The 22326-nt window shown below is 38.7% G+C and overlaps 1 protein-coding gene across 1 annotated transcript in view; it reads right to left on the bottom strand.

The window, feature by feature from the left end:
• ELP3 (elongator acetyltransferase complex subunit 3) overlaps nucleotides 1-22326 on the bottom strand; it is a 150192-nt gene that overhangs the window by 33382 nt on the left and 94484 nt on the right. The window contains exons 9-11 of the mRNA XM_006884929.1: nucleotides 21906-21971; nucleotides 19242-19469; nucleotides 18309-18390 (exon numbers count right to left, since the gene is read on the bottom strand). Coding sequence (XP_006884991.1) covers nucleotides 18309-18390; nucleotides 19242-19469; nucleotides 21906-21971 — 376 coding nt within the window. The remainder of the gene's footprint in view (nucleotides 1-18308; nucleotides 18391-19241; nucleotides 19470-21905; nucleotides 21972-22326) is intronic.

Here is a 22326-nt window from a genome sequence, read left to right as displayed (position 1 = left end):
GGTGCAGCAATGAAGGAATGAAAACCCAAAATCCCTGTAAATGTTCATTAAAACTAATAAAATTTAATAATTAAAAAAAAAAAGTTGGAAAAAAAAAGACAGGAGGAGGAGGAGGAGGTTACTATTCCTGAGAGGACAGAGCATTAACTGCCTGGTTATGGCTGTCCTGACCTGAGTGGAGTTTAGCTGGTATTTGTCAGCTCACTGTTTTACATTTTACAATAAATTTTTAAAAATTAAGAAGATAAAACAATAGTATGTAATACCAATTATGTGGACACTTGTTTAAATGGGAAGAAAATAAATTATTCACACCTATAGCTATAGCTCAACATCAAGAAGACAAAGATTCTCACCACTGGGCCAATTGGCAGCATCAGTATGGATGGTGAAGAGATATTGTTCACAGCTTTAGTTTGTTTGGCTCCACAATCAACACTTGGTACCAGCAGACAGGAAATCAAAAGATGAACTGCACTGGGAAAGTCTGCTGTCAGAGACCTCTCCAAAGTACAGAAGAGCAATGATGTCAATCTGGAGACTAAGGTGGCCTGATCCAGGCCACAGTCTTTGCTATGCATCAGAAAGCTGGACAATGCAAGGGATGACAGAAGGATAATTGATGTCTTTGAACTATGATGCTGGAGAAGTGTATTGAATATAGCATGGACTGCTAGGAGAACAAACAGGTTCATCCTGGAGAGGCTGACACTAGGCTGCTCCCTGGAGGCAAGGATTCTGAAGTTTTGTCTGACATACTCTGGACATGTTGCAAAGAAAGACCAGTCCTTGGAGAGGGACATCATTCTTGGGAGGGTGGAGAGACAGTGCAAGAGAGGAAGACTCTCGATGAGATGAAATGATTCAATGACTGGGATAATGGGAATAGGTGTGTCAGAGACAGTAAGACTGGCACAGGACAGAGCAGGGTTTAGGGCTGTTGCACACAGGGTCACTATGAGTCGCAGATGACTTGACGGTACATGACAACAACATAGAAAATCAATCAAATGATTCCAAGTAGATGAGCTTGCTCTTCAACAGAACAGCAAATACTAAAGAAAGTTTAACAATTCGAGTATTTACTGAATATGTACTGGAAAAGAATTTTATCTCCTGGAATTCTTCAATAAAAGAAAAGCTCTGACCTAATCATTTAAACCTTTTCATGTCTGAAGTGGGAAAATAAATAGGTATCTAGAGGCGCCGTCTTGTTCTTTGACATTTTTCTTTGTTAGGACACAAGGCTGCCCTTCATTACTAGTAATGTGCTATTCAACAGAATGAAAATGGAACCCACGTCACACTCCCACAGCTCGACTTGAATGGGGAGAAAATATGCGAATCTATCTTTTGAAACTTAAATCATTGATTTTTCATGTTAGACACAAAAGATTGAGATGATGACTCATGGTCATTTAATTTAAAAATTAGTAAAATAAAAATAAAGAAAACAGTATCTTAATTACTTTTGGGTTCAATTAATTATTTATTGAGTGCTTGGTATATGCCTAGCAGTGCTAATATAAGGTAAATATATTCATTAGTTTCATTCAGTTGCTAGTGAAATGAGGCCTTATTACATCTCATTGATTGCTTAATAGGATGGCAATATTTCACTCTTCAAGAATGTACACTGAAATATGAAAGCTGGGGAAAAGATTTTTAATCCTGAACATTTAAAAATGAACTAATCAACCTAATGGTTTGAAATCTGTGAAAATTTTTTTCTCTTCAATTAAAACAGAAAACAAAAACTTAAGGCTAATAAGTAAAGGTTACTCACATAAAAATCTTAGTTCTAGAGAAAGACTGGTTATTGTAAATCATTAACCAGTACGTGTGTGTGTGTGTGTGTGTGTGTGTGTGTGTATATTATTCTACATCACTTTGGAGGGCACAGAAACTATCTCATGAAATTTCTAAGACTCAGGTCCTAAGGGGGAGTCAAAAGGTTCCTTCAATACACTTTGAAAAATTAAAATGAATAAAGAATAAAAGTAAGTATTATAAAGTAGGTATAAAGAATCTGAAAGCAAGGTTATTTTAGTAACTGACAATAAAGTATTGTGGGCAGGTAATCTCTTATTTCTCAGGATGGCATCTTCCTCACAGAGGGTCTGTGGCCTGTTACCGGACACGGGGCCCACAATCATCCAAGTTGAAAATGGAGTGGCTTTATTCCCACCACTGCAGAATGTATGCTGTGTCACCAATCAATTTCACTTATTTCCTCATGTCCAAGAGAATTCATGCATCACCAACCAAAGGTGGCATGTCTCTGAAGGTTCTAATCCCACTCTCAGAAGAAAGATGGACAGTTTCCTTCCATGTATTTTACATCCTCCAAAAACCTGCTGGTGCGGTCAGCTATGTGTCAGTTTATTCAACAGCAGTGAGAAAAAGAGTTTACACTGGTAGTTAAAGAATTCCACACTATCTACCATCTTTTGCTAGGTAGTTGGACAATAGGGCTTTGGTGACAGAAATGCAGGATGTATTCATCGCAAATGCCTTAAAAAAAAAAACCACTAACAAACAGCGACCATAGTCATGGATCTTCTATGATGAACTACACAGGAATTAGATGGACTACATCTGTGGAAAGAGTCAATGGAAAAGCTCAATATCAGCAGTCAAAATCGGGTCATGGGCTGACTGTGGAAAAGCCCATCAAATACTCATATGTAAGTTCTAACTGAAGCTAAGTAACGTTAAAACAAATCCATGAGAACCATATGACCTTGAATCTATCCTATCTGAATTTAAAGACCATAAGGATAGGTTTCATGCATTAAATACCAGATGAGCTGTGGCATGATATCAAGGACATCATCCATGAAGAAAGTCAAAGGTCATCACATAGACTAGACGGGACAGAAAGAAAAGACCAAAATAGATGTCAGAAGAAACTCTGTAGTAAAACATGTGTTTGTTTGTTGTTGCTAGGTTTTATCAAGTAAAACTCATAGCAACCAGATGAACAGCCGAGCTGAACCTGCCCTGTCCTGTGCCATCCTCATCATCTCCGACATGACAGAGCCCAGTGCTGCAGTCACCACGTTAAACCACCTCATTGGGTAGACAGGCCAAAATAAAGAGAAGAAGCACTGAAGGAAGCTTTCAAAAGAAAAAATTAAAAAAATCTTCGAAATCTGCTGTATTGCAGATTTCAAAGGGAAGCTTAATGTGCGAAGAATTAGATTTAGAAAACCAAAAGGGAAGAATATGCTCAGCACTTGTTAAGCTGCAAGACTGTAAAAACACACTGGTGCCTTGAGTTTTAAACCTGAAGGATTGGGCAAAATTTTGAAAGATGCAGGATGCACCTAAAGAAGACAGAACTAATATACAGAATCAACACACCAGAAAGAACTGGTCAACACTGAGACATCGCAGGAAGGAGCATATGATCAAGAGCCAGTGTTGATAAAGGAAGACATTCAGGCTACAGTGAATGCACTGGCAGCATATTAGGCTCCAGGAATTGGTGGCATACCAATTGATATGTTTCACTAAACAGATGGAGCCCTAGACATGCTCACTTGCTTATTCCAAGAAGTCTGGAAGAAAGCTACCTGGCCAGAAGACTGGAAGATAGCCAAATTTGTTCCCACTAAAAAAAAAAAAAAAGTAATCCAACACTGTTGGAAATTATCAAACACTATAATTAATACATCACATTCAAGGAAAATCTTGTTTAAGATTATGGAAAAAAATGGCTCTAACAGTACATAGACAGGGAACTGCTAGAAATTAAGTTGGATTTAGAAGATTTCATAGAACAAGGAATATCATTACTGATGTCAGATAGATTACGGTTGAGTGGAGAGAAGCTAGACTATATGAAGAAAAATACTGTGTAAGTATTGGAGGGAAGACTTATCAACAACCTGCGTTATGTAGATAATACAAACCTGCTTGCCGAAAGTGAAGACTTGAAACACCCACTGCAGGAGATCAAAGATGACAGCCTTCAGTATGGATTACATCTCAACATCAGGCAAATAAAAATCCTCACTACTGGACCAACAGACAAGATCATGAGGGATGGAGAAAAGACTGAAGTTATCAATAATTTCATTTTACTTGGACCTACTATCAACACCCATGGTAGCAACAGTCAAAAATCAAAAGATGTCAGGGTGAGCCATGTGTTCGGCCCCCAGCAAGGTGAGCAGGCTCTCGGGGTGAGCTCCTCAGCCCTCAGGTGGTGCCATGAAGACCCTGGGTAGAAAAAACTGCCTAGGGTATACAGAGAATTTTATCGAGGCTACTTTCCTCCACCCTCTCCCCCAGTACACCCATAAGTAACACCCCCAAAGCCCTTCTATTTTTAACTCACAAGTTTGTTCTCTCTAGATTTGCTCCCTTTTCTATAGGTAACCTTAACACTGAGTTTTACTCCAGACCTGACCCTGAACCTAGTTCCAGAGACAAAAAGGAAATACAACGGCCAGTTAAGGAAGCAAAGGAGGATGGAGCCTCAGGGTTCAGTCAGTCACCCCCACTGGACCCACCTGGGAAAACACCTTGCAGTCCAGAGGGGAGTAAATGTCAGGAAAACATCTTCTAACAGAACAAGAAGGCAAGCAGCTTCAACCCAAGACCACCAGTAAGGTGATAAAGTGTGCTCCCTTTTCCCCTTCACATCAATGCCCCTGGTCAGCATAAAGAAGCCAGAGAGTCTGCACCCAATTCCCAAATGAGAAACCCCAAGTGAAAAAGACAGTTTGTTTAATCACCATTGGACTATGCTTACCATTGCCCTTATCATCTGGTCCCCACTGGATCCTTTTCATTTCCTTCACCTGCTCCCCCCACCAACCAAATTGTGCAGCACTGCAACTGCATCCCTGCAATTTTCATCCCTGCCCATCCTCACCCTTCTGCTCCCAACCCTCACCTCCATGTATCCCCAACATGTTCTTTCCAAGAAAATTAAAAAAAAAAATCAAAAGATGTGCTGCATTTGAAAAATGTGCTGTCAAGGACCTCTCCAAGGTGCTAAAAACTCATGTCTAAAGTATACCTTATCTAAGCCACGGGTTTTTTTTTCAATTGCTATGCATCTGAAAGTTGGACAGTGAATAAGGATGACCAAAGGAAGAACTGATGCCTTTGCACTGTGATGCTGGTGAAAAACATTAAATATTTCATGGCCTTCCAAAAGAGCTAACAAGTCTATCTTAGAGGAAGTGCAACCACAGTGCTTCGTCTCACATAGTCTGGCATGCTGTCAGGAGGGCTCAGGGTCAGTACCTGGAAAAAAGACCTCTGAAAGTTGTGAAATGCTGTGAAAGGTGGAGGGTCTGAGAAAGAAGGGAAGACCCTGAAAAGACAGATTGACTCAATGACTTTAACAGTGGGTTGGAACATCCTGAGGATGGCGCAGGAGAGGACGAGGTTTACTCTGTTCTTTATAAGGTTGCTATGGATTGTAATCAACTTAAAGACACTTAACAACAATGCTTGCCATCTTTTAGAAAAGTCTTTTTAAAGCTAGACTTTAAAAGTGTACTAAATAAATGTCTTTAGGTATTTGTGAAGGGAAGTGTAGAGTAAGAGCAAGAGCTCTCTGGAGGAAAATCATGTATTCTGAGCCCATAGGTGGCCTCGTAGAGTTCATAAGATGGTAGATAGAAACCAATACCACAGATCAAAAGCATCAGGCAAAATACATGCTTGTAAAGTGAAATAGAAGTATGTCCTCACAGCACAGAGATGGCAGAGAAAGGTCAGATGCCTGTGCTGCTTGTAGGGACTGCCAAACTGCTCAGGGAAGTGGGAGGCATTAATGAACTGCACCTGCTAGTCAGAGATCTGATAGAGGAGCTGTGACAAACCTTTGAATCTAGACAGGATATTCCATCCTGAAAGTCTATCCATAAAAGATTGGATGCCTCTTCACCACAAGGTAATGAAAATGTAAAGGAGGTGGAATTTATCTCCTTTCCTCTTATGTGTGGACTAACCCAAAGACTCTTTTAAGAGAAAGTAGCAGAAGTCATTGTAATCTTTTCCACATGAAGGTGGGCTGGACTTAGTGACTCTTTTAAAAATGGTAAGGCAAAAACAATTAAATACCATGCCTGAAATTAAACTATAAAATGACAAGCTTCCATCTTGGAGGTGTGTACTCTCTCTTGTTCAATGACCACTCGTATATGTTATTATGACTATTACTCAAATTTGCTCACTACTTGAGGGGGAGAAAACGTGCAACAATAAAAAAAGAAATTTAAAAAAAACCCCATTTTTTAAAAAACCCAAAATCAAAACAAGATAAAACATTTACACACCAACCACTAAAGTGAAAGATGAAGAAATTGAGGATTTCTACCAACTTCTGCAGTCTGAAATTGATTTAACATGGAATCAAGAGAAATTAATACAGCCCAGGAAACTGGACTGCATCAGTAATATGGGATGAGGACTGAAGGACGACTCGCCAACAATCCTCAATATGCAAATGACATAAAAAAATATGCAAATGACATAACCTTGCATGCTGAAAGCAAAGAGGATTTTGAAGTATTTGCTGAAGAAGATTTAAAAAAAAAAATCATAGCCTGCAGTATGAATTACATCTCAACATAAAGAAAACAAAAATCCTTACAGTGGACCAATAAACAGCACCCTTATAAACAGAAAAGACTGACATTTCAAAGGATTTAATTTGGTCCCTCAACTAACACCCATTAAAAAAAAGCAGTGAAAAGATTAAATGGCATGTTGCATTGGACAGATCTGCTGCCAAGACCCCTTTAAACTGCTAAAGTGCCAGGATGTCAGTTTAAAAACAAAGGTGGACCTAATTCAAGTCATGGGTTTTCCCATTGCTTCAAATGCATGTGAAAGTGGGACTATGAACTAGAAAAGACTGAAGAAAAATTCACTGATGCCTTTGAATTGTGGTGCTGTTGAAAAATAAGGGACTATACCATGAACTGCCAAAAAGTCTCAAATGAATTCGTCTTAGAGGCATGCAGCCGGAGTGCTCCTTAGAAGCAAGGATGGTGTGAGACTTCTCACATACTTTGGGTATGTTATCAGGAGCAGTCTTTCCCACATGATAGGAAGGAGAGCATGCCTGAAAAGGAGAGGGTCAGGAAAAAGGAAGATGACCCTCAAAGACATGGACTGACACAGTGGCTGCAATCGTGGCCTCAAATAAACAGAGATGAGTTGTGAAAACGGCACAAGATCAGGTACGGTTTATACTATTATACATAGTTAGGGCTAACTCAGTGACACTTGTTGTTATGTGCCATCGAGTCTCCAGCGACTCATAGTGGCCCTATGTATAATAGCTCTGAACCCTACTCTATCCTGTGCCAATCTTATTGTCCCTAACACATCTACCCCCATTCAGTCACTGAATCAGTCCATCTCATCGAGGGTCTTCCTCTCTTGGGCTGTCCCACCACCCTCCCAAGCATGGCGTCCCTCTCCAAGGACTGATTCTGCCTTGCAAAATGTCCAAAGCTTCAGAATCCTTGCCTCCAAGGAGCATTCCGACTTCACCCTCTCCAGGACAAACCTGTTTGTTCTCCTAGCAGTCTACGGTATATTCAACACTCTTCACCACCACCACAGCTCAAAGGCCTCAATTCTAATGGCACTTAGGAACAACATAAAACCAGCAGATTCAGAATATATCTGTTTCTGTTAGGAAAGACAGGCAGTCTTTTCCAGCATTATTTAGTAATATTTGCTCACATAAGATGTATGGGCCTGATTTTCCCTTCTGACCTAAACCAGAAAAGCCTCATCATATTGAATAGCTTAAAGCAATGTAAAAATTCAGAGAGTACATTACTGATCACGAAAGTTGCACTGGTAAGAAGTTAACATTGCAGCTAAGCTTCATAACAGACAGTTCAACAGGCGCTTTTTTGGGGAGGGTTCCTTTCTCAGAAAAAAAGGCCTGTCAAGTGTCCAGCTTCACCAAAAAGCAGCTATTGTTTAAAGTGCTCAGATATCTTGGGAATATTATTAGAAACCACATGATCATCCTATTCTTTCCTCTAAGCAGAAGCATATAGCCATCACTGTCAATATCCATGTTTTGAGGAGAGAACAAGTGTACAAATAAATGGTGTGCTGATATTAGCAAGGTTTCCTTTAACACATTCATGTGCACAATCTGAAACAAGAAGGCTAGACTGCATGGACCTGAAAACAGAAACAAGCTTTTGCCAACAGCTGTTCTTCAAGTTTATCAATTAGCTACAAAACAATGTCAACAGCTTTGCTTAAGAAACTTCCTAGTAATTTTCACAGTTGCCCCAAACATGCAAGCAACAAAGACTCACAAATGGTCTATTAAAAAATAATTGTTAAATGTGCATTAATACAATCATGTGATACCAAGTGAGGAATGGATCCACTGTCTTTGATATCTGATGTCTTACAAGCCAGGATCTGATTCATCTGTGAATAAGAAATGCCAACGCCTGGGATAGATTCTTAAGGCGCCATGTAATAATGTCTTCAGAGTCCAGATGCTGGACAGACACTAATCAGAAAACATCTGACCAATCTGTCATCAAGCAAAGTCATAGTCTGTATCAGTAAAGCTCTTATGATTAAGAAGGATGCTAAAATTAAGCAAGTTCTTACAGTAAAACAATACATTACATTGTATCTATTGCAACATAGTAATGATGATAGCAAAACAAAATATCTTTTTGGAACATGACAAAAAACCCCCAACATGTATGATCACTGTTAGGAAGCCAAAATGGAGGAAATATGAACATTCAGACCTTGGATGATGTAGTTTTAATTGGGAGGTAATGAGAAATTGCACCCATGGTGGATAGTGTTTGGTGGAGCTCCCAGTTTTAGACAGGTTTGGAAGCAGGAGTGACATCCAATCCTACAGAACAAGCCTCTGGAAACTCTATGAACTTTAGGAAATGACAATAGTTATAAAAAGGCTTCAGGTCTTTTGTTCATAGGGTCACTATGAGTCATGCTCGACTCAAGGGCAGTCAACACAACAATGCCCTCATTATCCCCTAATAATTTACCAAAACAAAAAATCATCCAGAACGATGGAGAGATCACAAAAGTGAAAACAATCTTTTCTCCATATTTTATATTCACATGTATGACTCATATATATACCATATATCAATTGTGTGTATAAGTCTGTGTATATACATATGACAAAAGTAGTTTGCATTTGGCTGGTTTCTTATGTCTGTTAGCATCTACCCACTACACCCACTGCCATCCAGTTGGTTCTATCTCTTGATGACCCTTAACTGAGTTTCCAAAACTGTAACTTTATGGGAGGAGACTGCCCATCTTCCCCCTCAGAGAAGCTGGTGAATTTGAAACTCTAACTTCTAATGCATCAACAGCCCAACTCATCATGTATTATGCTACCAGGGCTTTCAGCAAACAGTAAGTGAAAATGAGGATCAGCCTTTCTATATACATTTTGATAAGAACTGTGAGTCTATTAGAAAACAAACCTAGTAACAAATGTACCCTTGATTATAATGCCAAGAATAAAAGAAGTCTTCACTGATGGATATTTATAATAGGCTGGAATAAAAAGGAAGTTGAGACCTAGTATGTACATCTTAATCATTTGTAATTTTATTAAACTGTAGTAATATTTTTTGGCTTGTGTATTATGATTAAATAATGCCCCTCAAAAATGTTAAAAATCTTAATCCCTAGGGAACTCTGGGGGTGCAGCCTGTAGGGAACTGAGCTGTTAATTCAAAGGGCCTGCCTCTCAGGTAGTGTGAATCCATCAGGGGCTCCAAGGAGAAAGGTGAGCAATCTCCTTCCATGTGATTTCCAGCCTTAGAATCTCAGTGGAGAGGCCAAGTATGAGTCAGTTCTGACTCTAAGGAGATTAAGACAAAGGAGGAGGATATCTGTGGCTACAGCCCTATTTGGTAATAAGGGTTTATACTTAGCACACATTTGTTGCTGTTTCCAGATTCATGAATAGATGGAAGAGAAAGAAGACTGATTCTTTTTTAAAAGGAAGAATATTGATGATCTGAATAGTTAAAACTCATGACTTTTGCTATGTAAATGAGATCATATTAGTGTAAGGTATATTTGAAGTCAATCTCTGGGAGCTATAAATGAAGCAGACTAAACAAAGAAGCACAGTTAAGGGAAAACAGCTCAAGAAGATCACTAAGAAGTCAAGAACTAGATACTAGGAAGAGATAAGGACATTACCTGGGGCCAAGAGAAAGTCTTCCTAGAGCTTCTAATGCATCTAGAGCTAGTGATTAGAAGACTTCTAGCCTCTTAAACTAGAGGCTAAAACTATGAAAGTAAACTTTTTTGTTAAAGCTTTTGGTATTTCTCTTATAGCAGCACCTAGTTCTCTTACAGAGAACTAAGATGATGTTGTGTGACTCTGAGTTGGAACTGACCCATAGCTGACTTTCTAACGAGTTTTCTGTGGCAGTAAATTGCATTAGAAGGGACTGTCCATCTTTCTCCCATGGAGCAGCTGCTGGATTCAAATCAAGTGACTCTGGGGTTGCAATGCAGCTTCTTACTGCTAAGCCATCAGTGGTTCCATTAGTCGGTGGTTCTGAGGTATGTTGTTGTTATGTGCCATCGAGTCGCTTGCGACTCATAGCAACCCTATGTACAACAGTCCTAAACTCTGCTCTGTCTTGTGCCAATCGCACTGTCTCTGACACTCCCATGGTGACTACCCCAGTCACCGAATCAATCTACTTCATAGAGGGCCTTCCCCTCCTGCGCTGGCCCTCCACCCTCCCCAGCATGATGTCCTTCTCCAAGGACTGGTCTCTTCTTACAACATGTCCAAAGTATGTTAGATGGAGCCTCAGAATCCTTGTCTCCAAAGAGCCACCCGGTTTAACCCTTTCCAGGATGAATCTGTTTGTTTTCCTAGCAGTCTATGGTACTCTTCAATACTCTTCTACAGCACCACAGCCCAAAGGCATCAATTCTCCTTCTATCCTCCTTGGTCACTGTCCAACTCTCTGATGCATAACAAGTGATTGCAAAGACCATGGCCTGCATCAAACACACCTTAGTCTCCAGAGAGACACCATTGCTCCTCAGTACTTTGGAGAGGTCCCTAACAACAGACTTTCCCATGGCAATGTGCCTTTTGATTTCCTGGCTACTGGTGTCAAGAGTGTTGACTGTGGAGCCAAGCAAACTAAAGCTGTGAACAGTCTCAATCTCTTCACCATCCATCCTGATGCTTCCAATTGGTCTAGTGGTGAGAATCTTTGTCTTCTTGACATTGAGCCTCAATTCATATTGTAGGCTGCGGTCCTTGACCTTCTGCAGCAGGTGCTTCAGGTCCTCCTCAGTTTCAGCAAGCAGGGTTGTGTCATCTGCATAACGCAGATTGTTGATAGATCTCCCACCAATCTTGACCCCACATTTCTCCTCACAGAGCCCAACCTCCTGGATGATCTGTTCTGCATACAGGTTAAAAAGGTATGGAGATAGGACACATGCCTGGCATACACCCTTTCCAATTTTGAACCATGCAGTGTTCCCATGCTCTGTTCTGACGACTGCCTCCTGACCCAAGTATAGGTTTCACATTAGAACGATCAAGTGTTCTGGGATTCCCATTCTTCTCAGAGTCAGCCACAGTTTGTTATGATACACATAGTCAAATGCCTTTGCATAGTCAATGAAACACAGATGGACATTCCTCTGGTATTCCCTGCTTTCAGCTAAGATCCATCTAACATCAGCTACAATATTCCTAGTACCACGACCCCTTCTAAACCCAGCCTGGACTTCTGGTAGTTCTCTGCTGATGTGCTGTTCCAGTAGTTTTTGGATAATCTTCAGCAGAATCTTGCTTGCATGTGAAATCAATGATATCGTCCTGTAGTTTCCACACTCTGCTGGGTCACCTTTCTTTGGGATGGGAACAAATATAGATCTCTTCCAGTCAGTTGGCCAAATGGTTGTTCTCCAGATTTCTTGGCACAACTTGGTGAGCACATCCAGGGCAGCATCTGTTAGCTGAAATATGTCAATTGGTATACCATCTATTCCTGGGGCCTTACCTTTTGCCATTTCCTTCAAAGCAGCCTGAACGTCTTCTTTCACAACCATAGGCTCTTGCTCATAGACCACTATTTTCAGTTAGAGGTAATCATACTAGATTATATAAGGCACTGCTGTTGTGTACGACTGAGTTGGAATGGACTCACAGCTGACCTTAGAGCTGATTTTCAGAAGCAGTAAATGGTATGAGAGATTGCCTACCCTTCTCCCCCTGGGGCAGCTAGTGGACTTGAATTGTGTACCTTAGGAATGATAGCTCAATTCCTTACCATTCAGTCACCAGCCTTCCCTAATATAAGGCAGGGGCTCATTGATTTTTTGACTGGTTGGGGCTGTAAGCTTTGGCCTTTAGGTCACACAATTCTGAGGGGCATGATTAAGAATGATCTCATTTCCAAAGTGGCTTGTTTACTCACCATATATTCAAGCTTTCTTCCCTCCTCAACTTCTGTGGCTTTTTAATAGTTTTAAAGGAAATGGCTAACACTCTCTGAGTTCGGTGATTTCTGTCATCAACCATTCAGACATTTTCCTCATTTCTCACCATCACTGTGTGATCTATCAGCCTTGTACAATGCTTGGCCAATGGCCATATTAATTTTCTACTTGAAAGAACACAAATAGAAAACAGCTTATGACGAAGAGAGTGGGGGTGCTTAGGGAATAGCAGTTTGTCTTACTGCATAGCAATTAGGGTGGCAAACAGAAACAGTAACAGGATTGGAACTGATACCTTGCCAAAACTCCCCCCCCATCATCCTGTCGGGGGTGTTAAATGGCTTTTAAAATAGTGGCTATCAACAGTTATTTGCCCTTTTGGAAATGATACAGGCAGCTGTGACATCAGAGAGCTCCAGTTTCCATGGTGATTATTAGTGATGGTATTTCAACTGTTGTGGTTAGATTTAAAGTGTAATCCCTAACACTTATACCACTAAGAGAGGGAGGAGGAAGACTTTCTTTTTAATTTAAAAAAAAACCCAACACTTTTTTCATGGCAACCCCCCTTAATTATCTCAGAAGATAAAACTCCTAACTTTCAGGTAAATGAGGTCTGTGTAAAAGATACTAGAAGACATAAACAAGTGAGGACTAATCATCAAATATTTAGATGCAATTAACTGTTATTTATTGCCTTCAAGCTATTTAACTAGTTGTTCTTGCTCAAACTCCCTGCCCTCAAGTTGATTTCAATTCATAGTCCCAGTGCCTTTCCAAGGCTGGAAATCTTAGGGGGAGGGACTGCTCATCTTTCTCCCTCACAGTCTCTGGAGGGTTCTGGAGACACACAGCCTTTGCGTTAGCAGTTAACATGCTACAGATTACATCGCCTGACACATTCATTCTTATATGTAAAATAAGTCTTTCTTTACCATGAAGCAATTACTCTTAAGTTGAGAAATAACCTAAATGGCAGTGGTGGTGGGAAATCATCTTTCTTCTTAGTTTTGGACAATTAAAGGGCTACTATTCAGCCCACCATGAAAATTGCTCAAATGCAGGGCCAGCATCTCATCCTTGCCTATTTCTCTCCTTAGGTGTGGTCCCTTGCACTCATGAAATACTCCATACATTCTCACTGAATTTGGTATTGACCAAGCTACGTATTTTATCTTTGCTTTATTTTATTTTTAAGTTAGAATTGACAGGAAAAACTTTAAAACACAACTTACTTACTAATGCAATTATATGTGCTTTGAAAAATAGACTGAATAATTAAAAGCCCATGTTTCTGAGAAAATCCTTAATTTGACACAGATAAAGAAGCTATCAATTTTCTCATGTAGTTATTAAAAAGTAGTTTTTTCATGTAATAATAACATAAATAACAAAATATTGTCATTTTTACTAATTTTAAGTGTACAATTCAGCCACATCATTGCACCATGATGTATAATCAATTGTCATTATCCACTTCCAAGTTTTCCTGAAAACAGAAACCCAGTATCTCTTAATAATAACTCTCTATTCCTGTCAGCCCCTGGTAGCCACTAAAAACCTTTTGTCTCTTTGAATCTGTCTATTCTAGATATTTCACATAAATGAGAAAACACAATTTTGTCCTTCTGTGTCTGTCTTCTTTCACTCAGCAAAATGTTTCCAATGTTCATTTATGTTGCAGTTTGCACTAGAAACTATTTCCTCCGGTTGGCTGAATAATACTCCACTGTATGTATATGGCACATTTTGTTTACCCATTTATATCTGTTGAAAGATACTTGTTTCCACCTTTTGGTTTTGGGAATATGAACAATCATTATCAGTTTGCGTATCAATTTTCTAGTGCTTTGGATATATAAGCAAAGGCATTATTTTTAAAAAGCTAATTCGGCTACAAATATACAAAGTATACTTCCTATAAACACAACATACTGAGGTCAACTTTGATTATGAATCCAAGTAACCTTGGGAAATTTGCTGGCAAGATGAAGGAAAGTCATGATGAATCAGAATGTAATTTTTTAAAAAAAAAACACAAACCACAACAGAAACCTTTGTAAATACATTAATTTTACAGTCACAGTAACGAAAATGATAAATTATTTTGTCACTCTCTTACTCAAATTACTAGTTATGCTAGGAGAGAATATCTGAGCCCTAAGTATGATTTACATAAAGGTCTATAAATTCTAAATAAGGATGGACTTACAAATCAAGAACAAGGTCAGGGAAAATACCTCCTATGATGCTTAGCTTACAAAATACAGCCTGCTGTGACTGAAGGCAGTAAGTACATACAAATCATGAACTGGATTAGCCATCATGGAAAGTTTATCACTATAATTTTCATTGTCAAACAGCCAACCTACAATGAATGGGACTGGGACCAATGAAAGGATGGACTTTCAGAAAAGGAAATCTACCTGAAATATAACCAGTGAAATACAAACCACATGAGGAAGTAAACGGAGCTGAAATAGTAAGGGGCAGAATCCTATACTGTCAGAATTAGAAATGGCCATCTAACCCACATGTTTTTAAATATGGAGATAAAAGTCAATAGATATCAAGTAAAATTATCAAGATCACAAAGAGAACTACTAGCAAAGGAGGAATGAAATCCTGGCCAATTGGCTCCCAAGCAGTGTTGCTTCTTGTGTGTCACGTCTCATAAAGGGTTTGAGGGAAATGCAGCACACACAGAGAGGATTTTCATTCTAAATATTAATTCATGGAAAAGACTTTTAAAAAACAAAAACAAACAAACAACCCCATCATTGTTCTCAAATCGGAAAGACCACAATTAAAATGAGATGGGGGAAAAATAAAAATTCAAAACTCCACCTCATAACAATGTATTCTTTTCAGACACATTTTAAATCTGTTCTTGGAGGTCTTAACAGCAGACATTTCAGGTGTCTGATTCAGAAAGAAAAACAGAACTGTAGTATATTACTAACTCAAAGAAATAATCTACTGGCAATTTCATATATTACTGTTTGTTGTGTTTTTGGTGTGTTTTTTTTCCATTTGAAGGGTGACCAGAGCTTGAGTCAAACCACCCTGGAACCTAGGTGGTTTCTTCTATAGAGCGCTACAGCAGAGTTTACAAGCAAGATTTGGCAAGGAGCAGCACATTTTTCTGTCATCAAAACTCACTTTAGTTCCAAGAAAGCATACGAGGTTCGCCCTATGGAAATCCTCTGGTCAGAATAAATCTCAATAAAAATTGTGTGCATGTATTATACCAGCAGACAGAAGAAAGGTTCTTCCTTGTTACTTTGAGCAAGCTTCCTACTTATTATTTTAAAAAGTAACTCTTCAAGCAGATGATTGGAAACTGAGCTATTATTTAGATTATAATAAAAAGCTAGAAACGGGACAGATGCTGATTTCCACTTAGAAAGCACCCCACTCTTACAAAGCTGCAATTTGAGCTCCTGTGAGCAACTGAGTGTGACCTCAGGCAAGTCAGAGGGCCTCTCTGCAGGCAGTATTTCTAAAAGGAGATGGATGGCATCCAGGCAAATGAAATAATATAGAGAGCTGTGATAGAATACCGATGCTCATCAGCTTTAAAATTCATTATGTCGACACAGACACCAGATAATCACTTGATTGCACATAAGAAACTGGCAGCGAAGGCACTGGCAGTCACAGAGAGCTATCATTACCTTAATGATTTGGGAAAGAATACTAAATCCTCAAATACGATACAGAGATGTGTTTTTCTTTTAACTGGGTTGGGGAGGGGGGTGGTGAAGGTGGAAGTTGGGGTGGAACCAAACCAAGAAAACCAGCTTCCACAAATTTATATTTGGTGTGTGGTCTGAAGATGGGCAGCATCAGATAACATTTGGGAGTGAGCTAGAAATACAGGAGCTCAGGCCCCAGCCCAGCCCTGACGAATCAGAACTTTCATTTTAACAAGGTTGCTAGCAGTGCATTTATATTTGCGAGAGTGGCATCCACTTCCTAAATAACATGCCTCTGGAAACTCCATGAACTTTGATAAATGATGATAGTTATAGAATGGCTTTGGGCCTTTTGTTCATAGGGTCGCTATGAGTCGTGCTTGACTCAACAACAATCAACAGCAACAATACTGAAAACAGAGTCAATGGGTGACACAAACACACAAACATTTCAATAGCCAGTTCCAAATAAAAAAGTTAGTGATTTAGAAGAAAGTTTAGGCAATTTACAAGGAGGTCACAGTCACTGGAAACCCTACTCACATTTCTACTGTGAAACATAATGGCGTTGCCATTATTCAGAATGGTTTTAGTCTACTGGAAACACTCATAGATGCTCACACAGAAAATTCAGGTTGAATGAAATTCCACATGACAGCAACCCTTCATTGCATATACTGTGGACATGTTTTTATGAGTACCCAGTCCCTGGAGAAGAACATCAAGTCTAGAAATGCAAAGGGTGAGAAAAAAAGCAGATGATAATGACATGGACTGACACAGGAGTTCTAACAATGGGTTCAAATGTAACTATGATTGTGAGGTTGGCGCAGGATCGGGCAGCATTTTATTTTGTTATATACAGGGTCTCTATAAATTGGAACTGACTTGACAGGATCGAACAACAATAGCAAACACCCTACACAGATGCATGTGTAAAATAAATTCCAAGTCAGTCCTGGCCCATTTCCTGGTGTTTATGTCAACTGAAAGCCAAAAGTTGATAGGCAAGCTTTAAAAATTTTTTAAAAAATTAGAGAAACCAGGAGATCCTTATTTAACTCTTCTTTACTGTTACTAAACATAAAAGAAGACCTATCAAGTTAGCTATGTTAAGAAATGCCTAGTTAATCTATGTGAATAATGCTAAAACTTATATTAAATGATTAAATGAGCCTGAATCATTACATTTTCATAATTATAATCATTAAAACTTGGGCACGGGCATTGACATATTGGTTTGCAACAATTTACTAATTGATTTACTGATTTTTTAGAAAGAGATTTCATTTCAACTTTCGTTTTCATAAAAGATTATATTCTGAAGCTTAGTTTAGCCTTTACAGTCTAACAGGTTAGCAAATAAACTGGAAGAAAATAAGTAAATACTGAAGGAAAAAAATAACCTAAATATTGCTTATGACTTTTCCCATGGTAGCTTCCTACTGAGAATATAAATTTTTATAAGGATGTAATATGAAAGAGTAGGCATGAAAGGATGAATACATTATTTCTTCCTCTATTTGTACCAGAATTTCCTTTTCTTTCCCATTTCACCAATTATCTGATGTCCCAGATAAGGGATGAGGAAGCTTCCAAAACTGGGGAGAGCTGCTCCCCAAGAACAAAATCCCTGAGAACGAGATCTAAGCAAAACCTCTTTTCTAACATCCAGTGCTGGCCACTGAATTGTTATTTCAATTTTCTGAACAATAGTGATAATCTCCACATGGTATGTATTTTTCACTGATCTATATTATTAAATTCCATTTTCTCAGACTGAGGCCTTAGGCACAAAGCATAAAGCACAAAGATGAGTTGGCCCATGATGACCAGTATGACAGGCGGCAGAAAAGACAGGTTTCAGATTATCTGTCTGAGGGTCAGCTGCCTGGCTACTATTCTCAGAGAGCTGGAAGTTCTATGTCAAAATGCTCACACAAATTTTTTTTTTGTGCTTAAGAACAAATTCTTCACTATTCAACTATTCAGCTCTGACTATTTTTGAAGGCCAGAGTCATAAATAGGGGCAAGAGAAGAACAAGGCACATTCCACCGTGGGACCAACTTAAACAGGTAAAGGAATCACAAACTCTCCCCTCCTCCAATTACCTGAAATGACAGCCATTTTCGAAGATCCATGTTCTTCTCTAGCTATTCTTTCTGCTTCCTCCATCAGTAGCATGCCAAATCCCTATCAGAAGCAACAGAGGGGTGTGAGGAATTAGGAAAGAAAAGAAGCTCATTAACAAGGGCCCAAGAAGGCAGGTATATTTGAGCAGTTGCCCAAATCTGTTAATGCGATGAACAGCCATTTGTGGGAGGAAGGAAGGAGAAACACTTCAATTATACCATAAGCAGAACACTGAAAAAGATGTACTTTACAAGGGAGCCACCAAAGGGTCCTGCATGGATGATGTAATCTCCTCATAAGGGAATACCTTCCTCTCCATGTCTCATTGTAGAACTTAGATGCAATCTCCTCGTGATGACAGTCTGGGGCATCTAATCTTTTACATACTAATTTATCATACTCGTCTAATTTCTATCAGGCTTTTGATACCAGATAAAATTCTTTTATCATCATTTTGAGTCTTTCCCCACATCAATCATTAGTTGGTTTCAACCCATCTATTCCTGAAAAAGTAGCCTGCTATTTTGGCTGCTTGGGGATTGAGCAAGGCTCCACTTTATAGAACTCAGCTCACATCTGTAAAGTGCTTTAATGTTACCACCTCTACTGTTTTCACCGTAGGCTGAATCATATGAAATTGCAAATTAGACCATTTTGTAAGTCCCAAAAATGGCAATTTCATATGGTTCGTTCTACTATTATGTTTTACTTGACTGAGCTCTGTTTCCCCCCCTCATCCTCTCACACAAAGGGTGTAATGTGGCATCTTTGAACAAATATTTGTTCCACTATTGCATACTTCCTGCCCTCTTTTCTGTTTCTTTCCTTTTCCTCCTCATTCCTTTTCTCTTTTCCTACTTAGAAGAATATTTTCAATTATACATCGAGCAGAGATGGAATACAGGATATACCTGATGCTGAAATTTAGTAGGATCCCGACTGTTCACAGGAACGACACTTCCATACACATGCAGTTCTCGGACTATGGAAGAACCACCACCCAGTTCAAAACGGAAGGTTTCCTCAGAACACTTGCGCAGTCGGAGGAGGCCAATCAAAATGTCTTGATCCGGGTCTTCATATGACAAGAAAGTTTCCCAACCACCATTTGCAACATAATCTCTCCTTACTAATTCAACCTGTTTAACAAAATTATACAAAAAAAAAATGTTCTTCAAAACTAAAAAGCAGAATTTTTAAAAATAATGTGTATTTCTTTAGGTGAATATCCACCAAAACACTCACTGTCATGGACCTGGTTCCAAATCGTTTAGACTCTTGACCAGGTTTCTGAGGTGTAAATTGTAATGGGAGGAGAATGCTTACCTTTCTTCCATGGGCAGCTGGTGGGTTTAAAGTGCTGACTTTTTGGATAGCAACTGGTTATGTTATACACTAAAAAGTCAGCAGGGCTACTGAACTAAGTATGTTTCTTTAGGATAATATCCAGTTAGAGATAAAGAATGAATAAAATCAAATTATGCTTCTTTTTCCTTATCTACATTCCAACATTATGGAGCACTGGTGGCTTAGTGGTAAGGAACTACACTGCTAACCCAAAGGTATGTGGTTTTAATCTGTCAGCTGCTCCTACCACATGATTTACTGCCTCTGAAAACCTGGTGACGGGTCAGCTATAAGTTAGTTCCAACTCAAAGGTACTCAACAACAACACCACTCCAATATTACTAATTAAATAAGAGCTCACATCTTAGTCAAGGGTTATAAAAGTAAAACACTTAAGAAATATTTTAACTTCATTAAGCTTGATATTCTTAAAGGGATTTTAAATCTTAGATCCTCTGTGAACAATCTCCAAGGTAAAATTACAAATTATGTCATGTATGTAATCCTTGGGAGCACATTCCTGCCCCAAAGTTCTCAGAAACTCAATGGTTTAATTTTCTCCTTCACTAAAAACTGCTTTCAGTAAAAAGCAAAAAACATAATGTAATACTGGTCATTTGTTCCTTGATGGAATTTTAAGAAACTATGGTAACCCACAAGGAGCTTGGGTTACCTCGTGAGTAGCGAGCCAACTGAAACTTGGGAAGTTCGAATCTATCAGCTGCTCTTTGGGATAAGGACAGACAATTTCCTCCTTCTGATTCGGTTTCTGAAAACCTGCTGGCTCAGCTATGAGTCAGTTCCAACTTGACAGCAATGAATAAGTGAAATGGGAAGCCATTTTAAATATTTAAAATACCATGCCAAGTTAAAGGATAAAAATATTAAAGACAATTCCATTAGTGGGGAGTAGCAACTTACATAGGTTTCGACTCTCACTCATTGTTCAAGTGGCCCCTGTGTTCTGCATAAATGATGCAATATATAATAATATGCATATACGGAGAAACCTACACATGCACATATGGCTAACTTGGATGCACTCAGGAAATTAAGAGATTATACTCATAGTGAATAATGCAGTTCAGATCAACACTTCTAGTCTTACTCAACTTAATGTTTGCTAAATAACTGGACTGCACAAGAATTTGGTAAAAAAAAATTAACTGCTGTAATTTGGATTTACTCTTTTCCTCAAAACACCCCAAGTGAGAAAGATGTCAATTAAATACACAATTTATGTTGTGAACAGAAAAATGAATGGTGACATCTTTTATCCTAGCCTTTCTTAATCAGGGTTCCTCAAGGGAATTAAAAATCACAAAAATGTTGCTGCTTTGGCACACTAATATAGTTGCATAGAAGTTAATATATACAATGAAAAGAATAATATAAACAATGAATACATTAGGGTTAATTTTTGTGGAATCCTTGTTGACATGGACTAAAGTATTCCTCTGATTAACATTAGTGGTTAATAGTCTAACAATTACATACTAAGGGGTAATCAGATCATACTCTACACAAAGGATTAATATCAGTCACATATAACAATTTACATTCGAACTCATAAAATTAAGTAAAAGGAAAGATGTGGTTCTACAGTTCATCAGCCACATTTCAAGTATGCGTTTTTTTTCCGTGACTATCATATGGAACAGGGTATTTCCAAGAAGACAGAAGTTCCATTGGGTAGCGATGGTCAAGAATGAATATTAGGGGGAGCTCTGGTGGCCTAGTGGCAAGAAGCTGCACTGCAATCCCAGAGGAACACGGTTCGAATCCACCAGATGCTCTGCCGGGAAAGGAGGGACAATCTCCTCCTGTATCAGTCAGATCTGATTTGACGGTACACGCACACACACAAATAAGAAAATAAAAATTTGGAAAAAAAAAGAATGAATATTAGATGTGGTTCTCCTAATCCGCCCCTTTTAGAATTCATTCACTGCGTATTTGGGTTCCCTATCTTGGGATCAGTAAGTGATGCAAAATTACTCTCTGCTCAGTGTACTCGTTAACAGGACACAAACTCTTTCTTAAAATAAACCCAAATACCCAACCAGCAAATTCTCCTCCACAAAAAAAAAAAAAAAAATCTTAAAATAAACCCAAATACCCAACCAGCAAATTCTCCTCCACAAAAAAACAAAACAAACAAAGCAACAAAAAAACTCAACAAACCCACAACAAAAAAAACCAAACCAAACACAACAAAACCAACTAACCTGGTATGGTCGTACTTTGTGATGAATTTCTTGGATTCCAACTTCTCTGGTTCTCACATCTCGACACTTAAAAAAAAAAAGGATAGAGGTTTAAATATAAAATTGGGTAATAATTTTTTAATTTAAATTTCTCTACCAAGCACTGATTTCTACCAGCTTTTACAGTCGGAGATCGATCGAACATGCAATCAAGATATTTTGATAATAATGGGTGACTGGAATGCAAAAGGTGGGAATAGAGAAGTAGAATCAGTAGTTAGAAAACATGGACTTGGTGAGAGAAATGAAGCTGGAGATAGAATGATTGAATTTTGCATAATCAATGACCTACTCATTGCAAATACGTTTTATAAGAAACATAAACGTAGGTTATACACATGGATTTCACCTGATAGTATACATAGGAATCAGATCGATTACA

This window comes from Elephantulus edwardii, unplaced genomic scaffold (genome assembly GCF_000299155.1).
Source record: "Elephantulus edwardii isolate Elephantulus edwardi_28Jun2011 unplaced genomic scaffold, EleEdw1.0 scaffold00038, whole genome shotgun sequence".
Lineage (NCBI taxonomy): Eukaryota > Metazoa > Chordata > Mammalia > Macroscelidea > Macroscelididae > Elephantulus > Elephantulus edwardii.
This window is presented reverse-complemented; position numbering and strand designations above follow the sequence as displayed.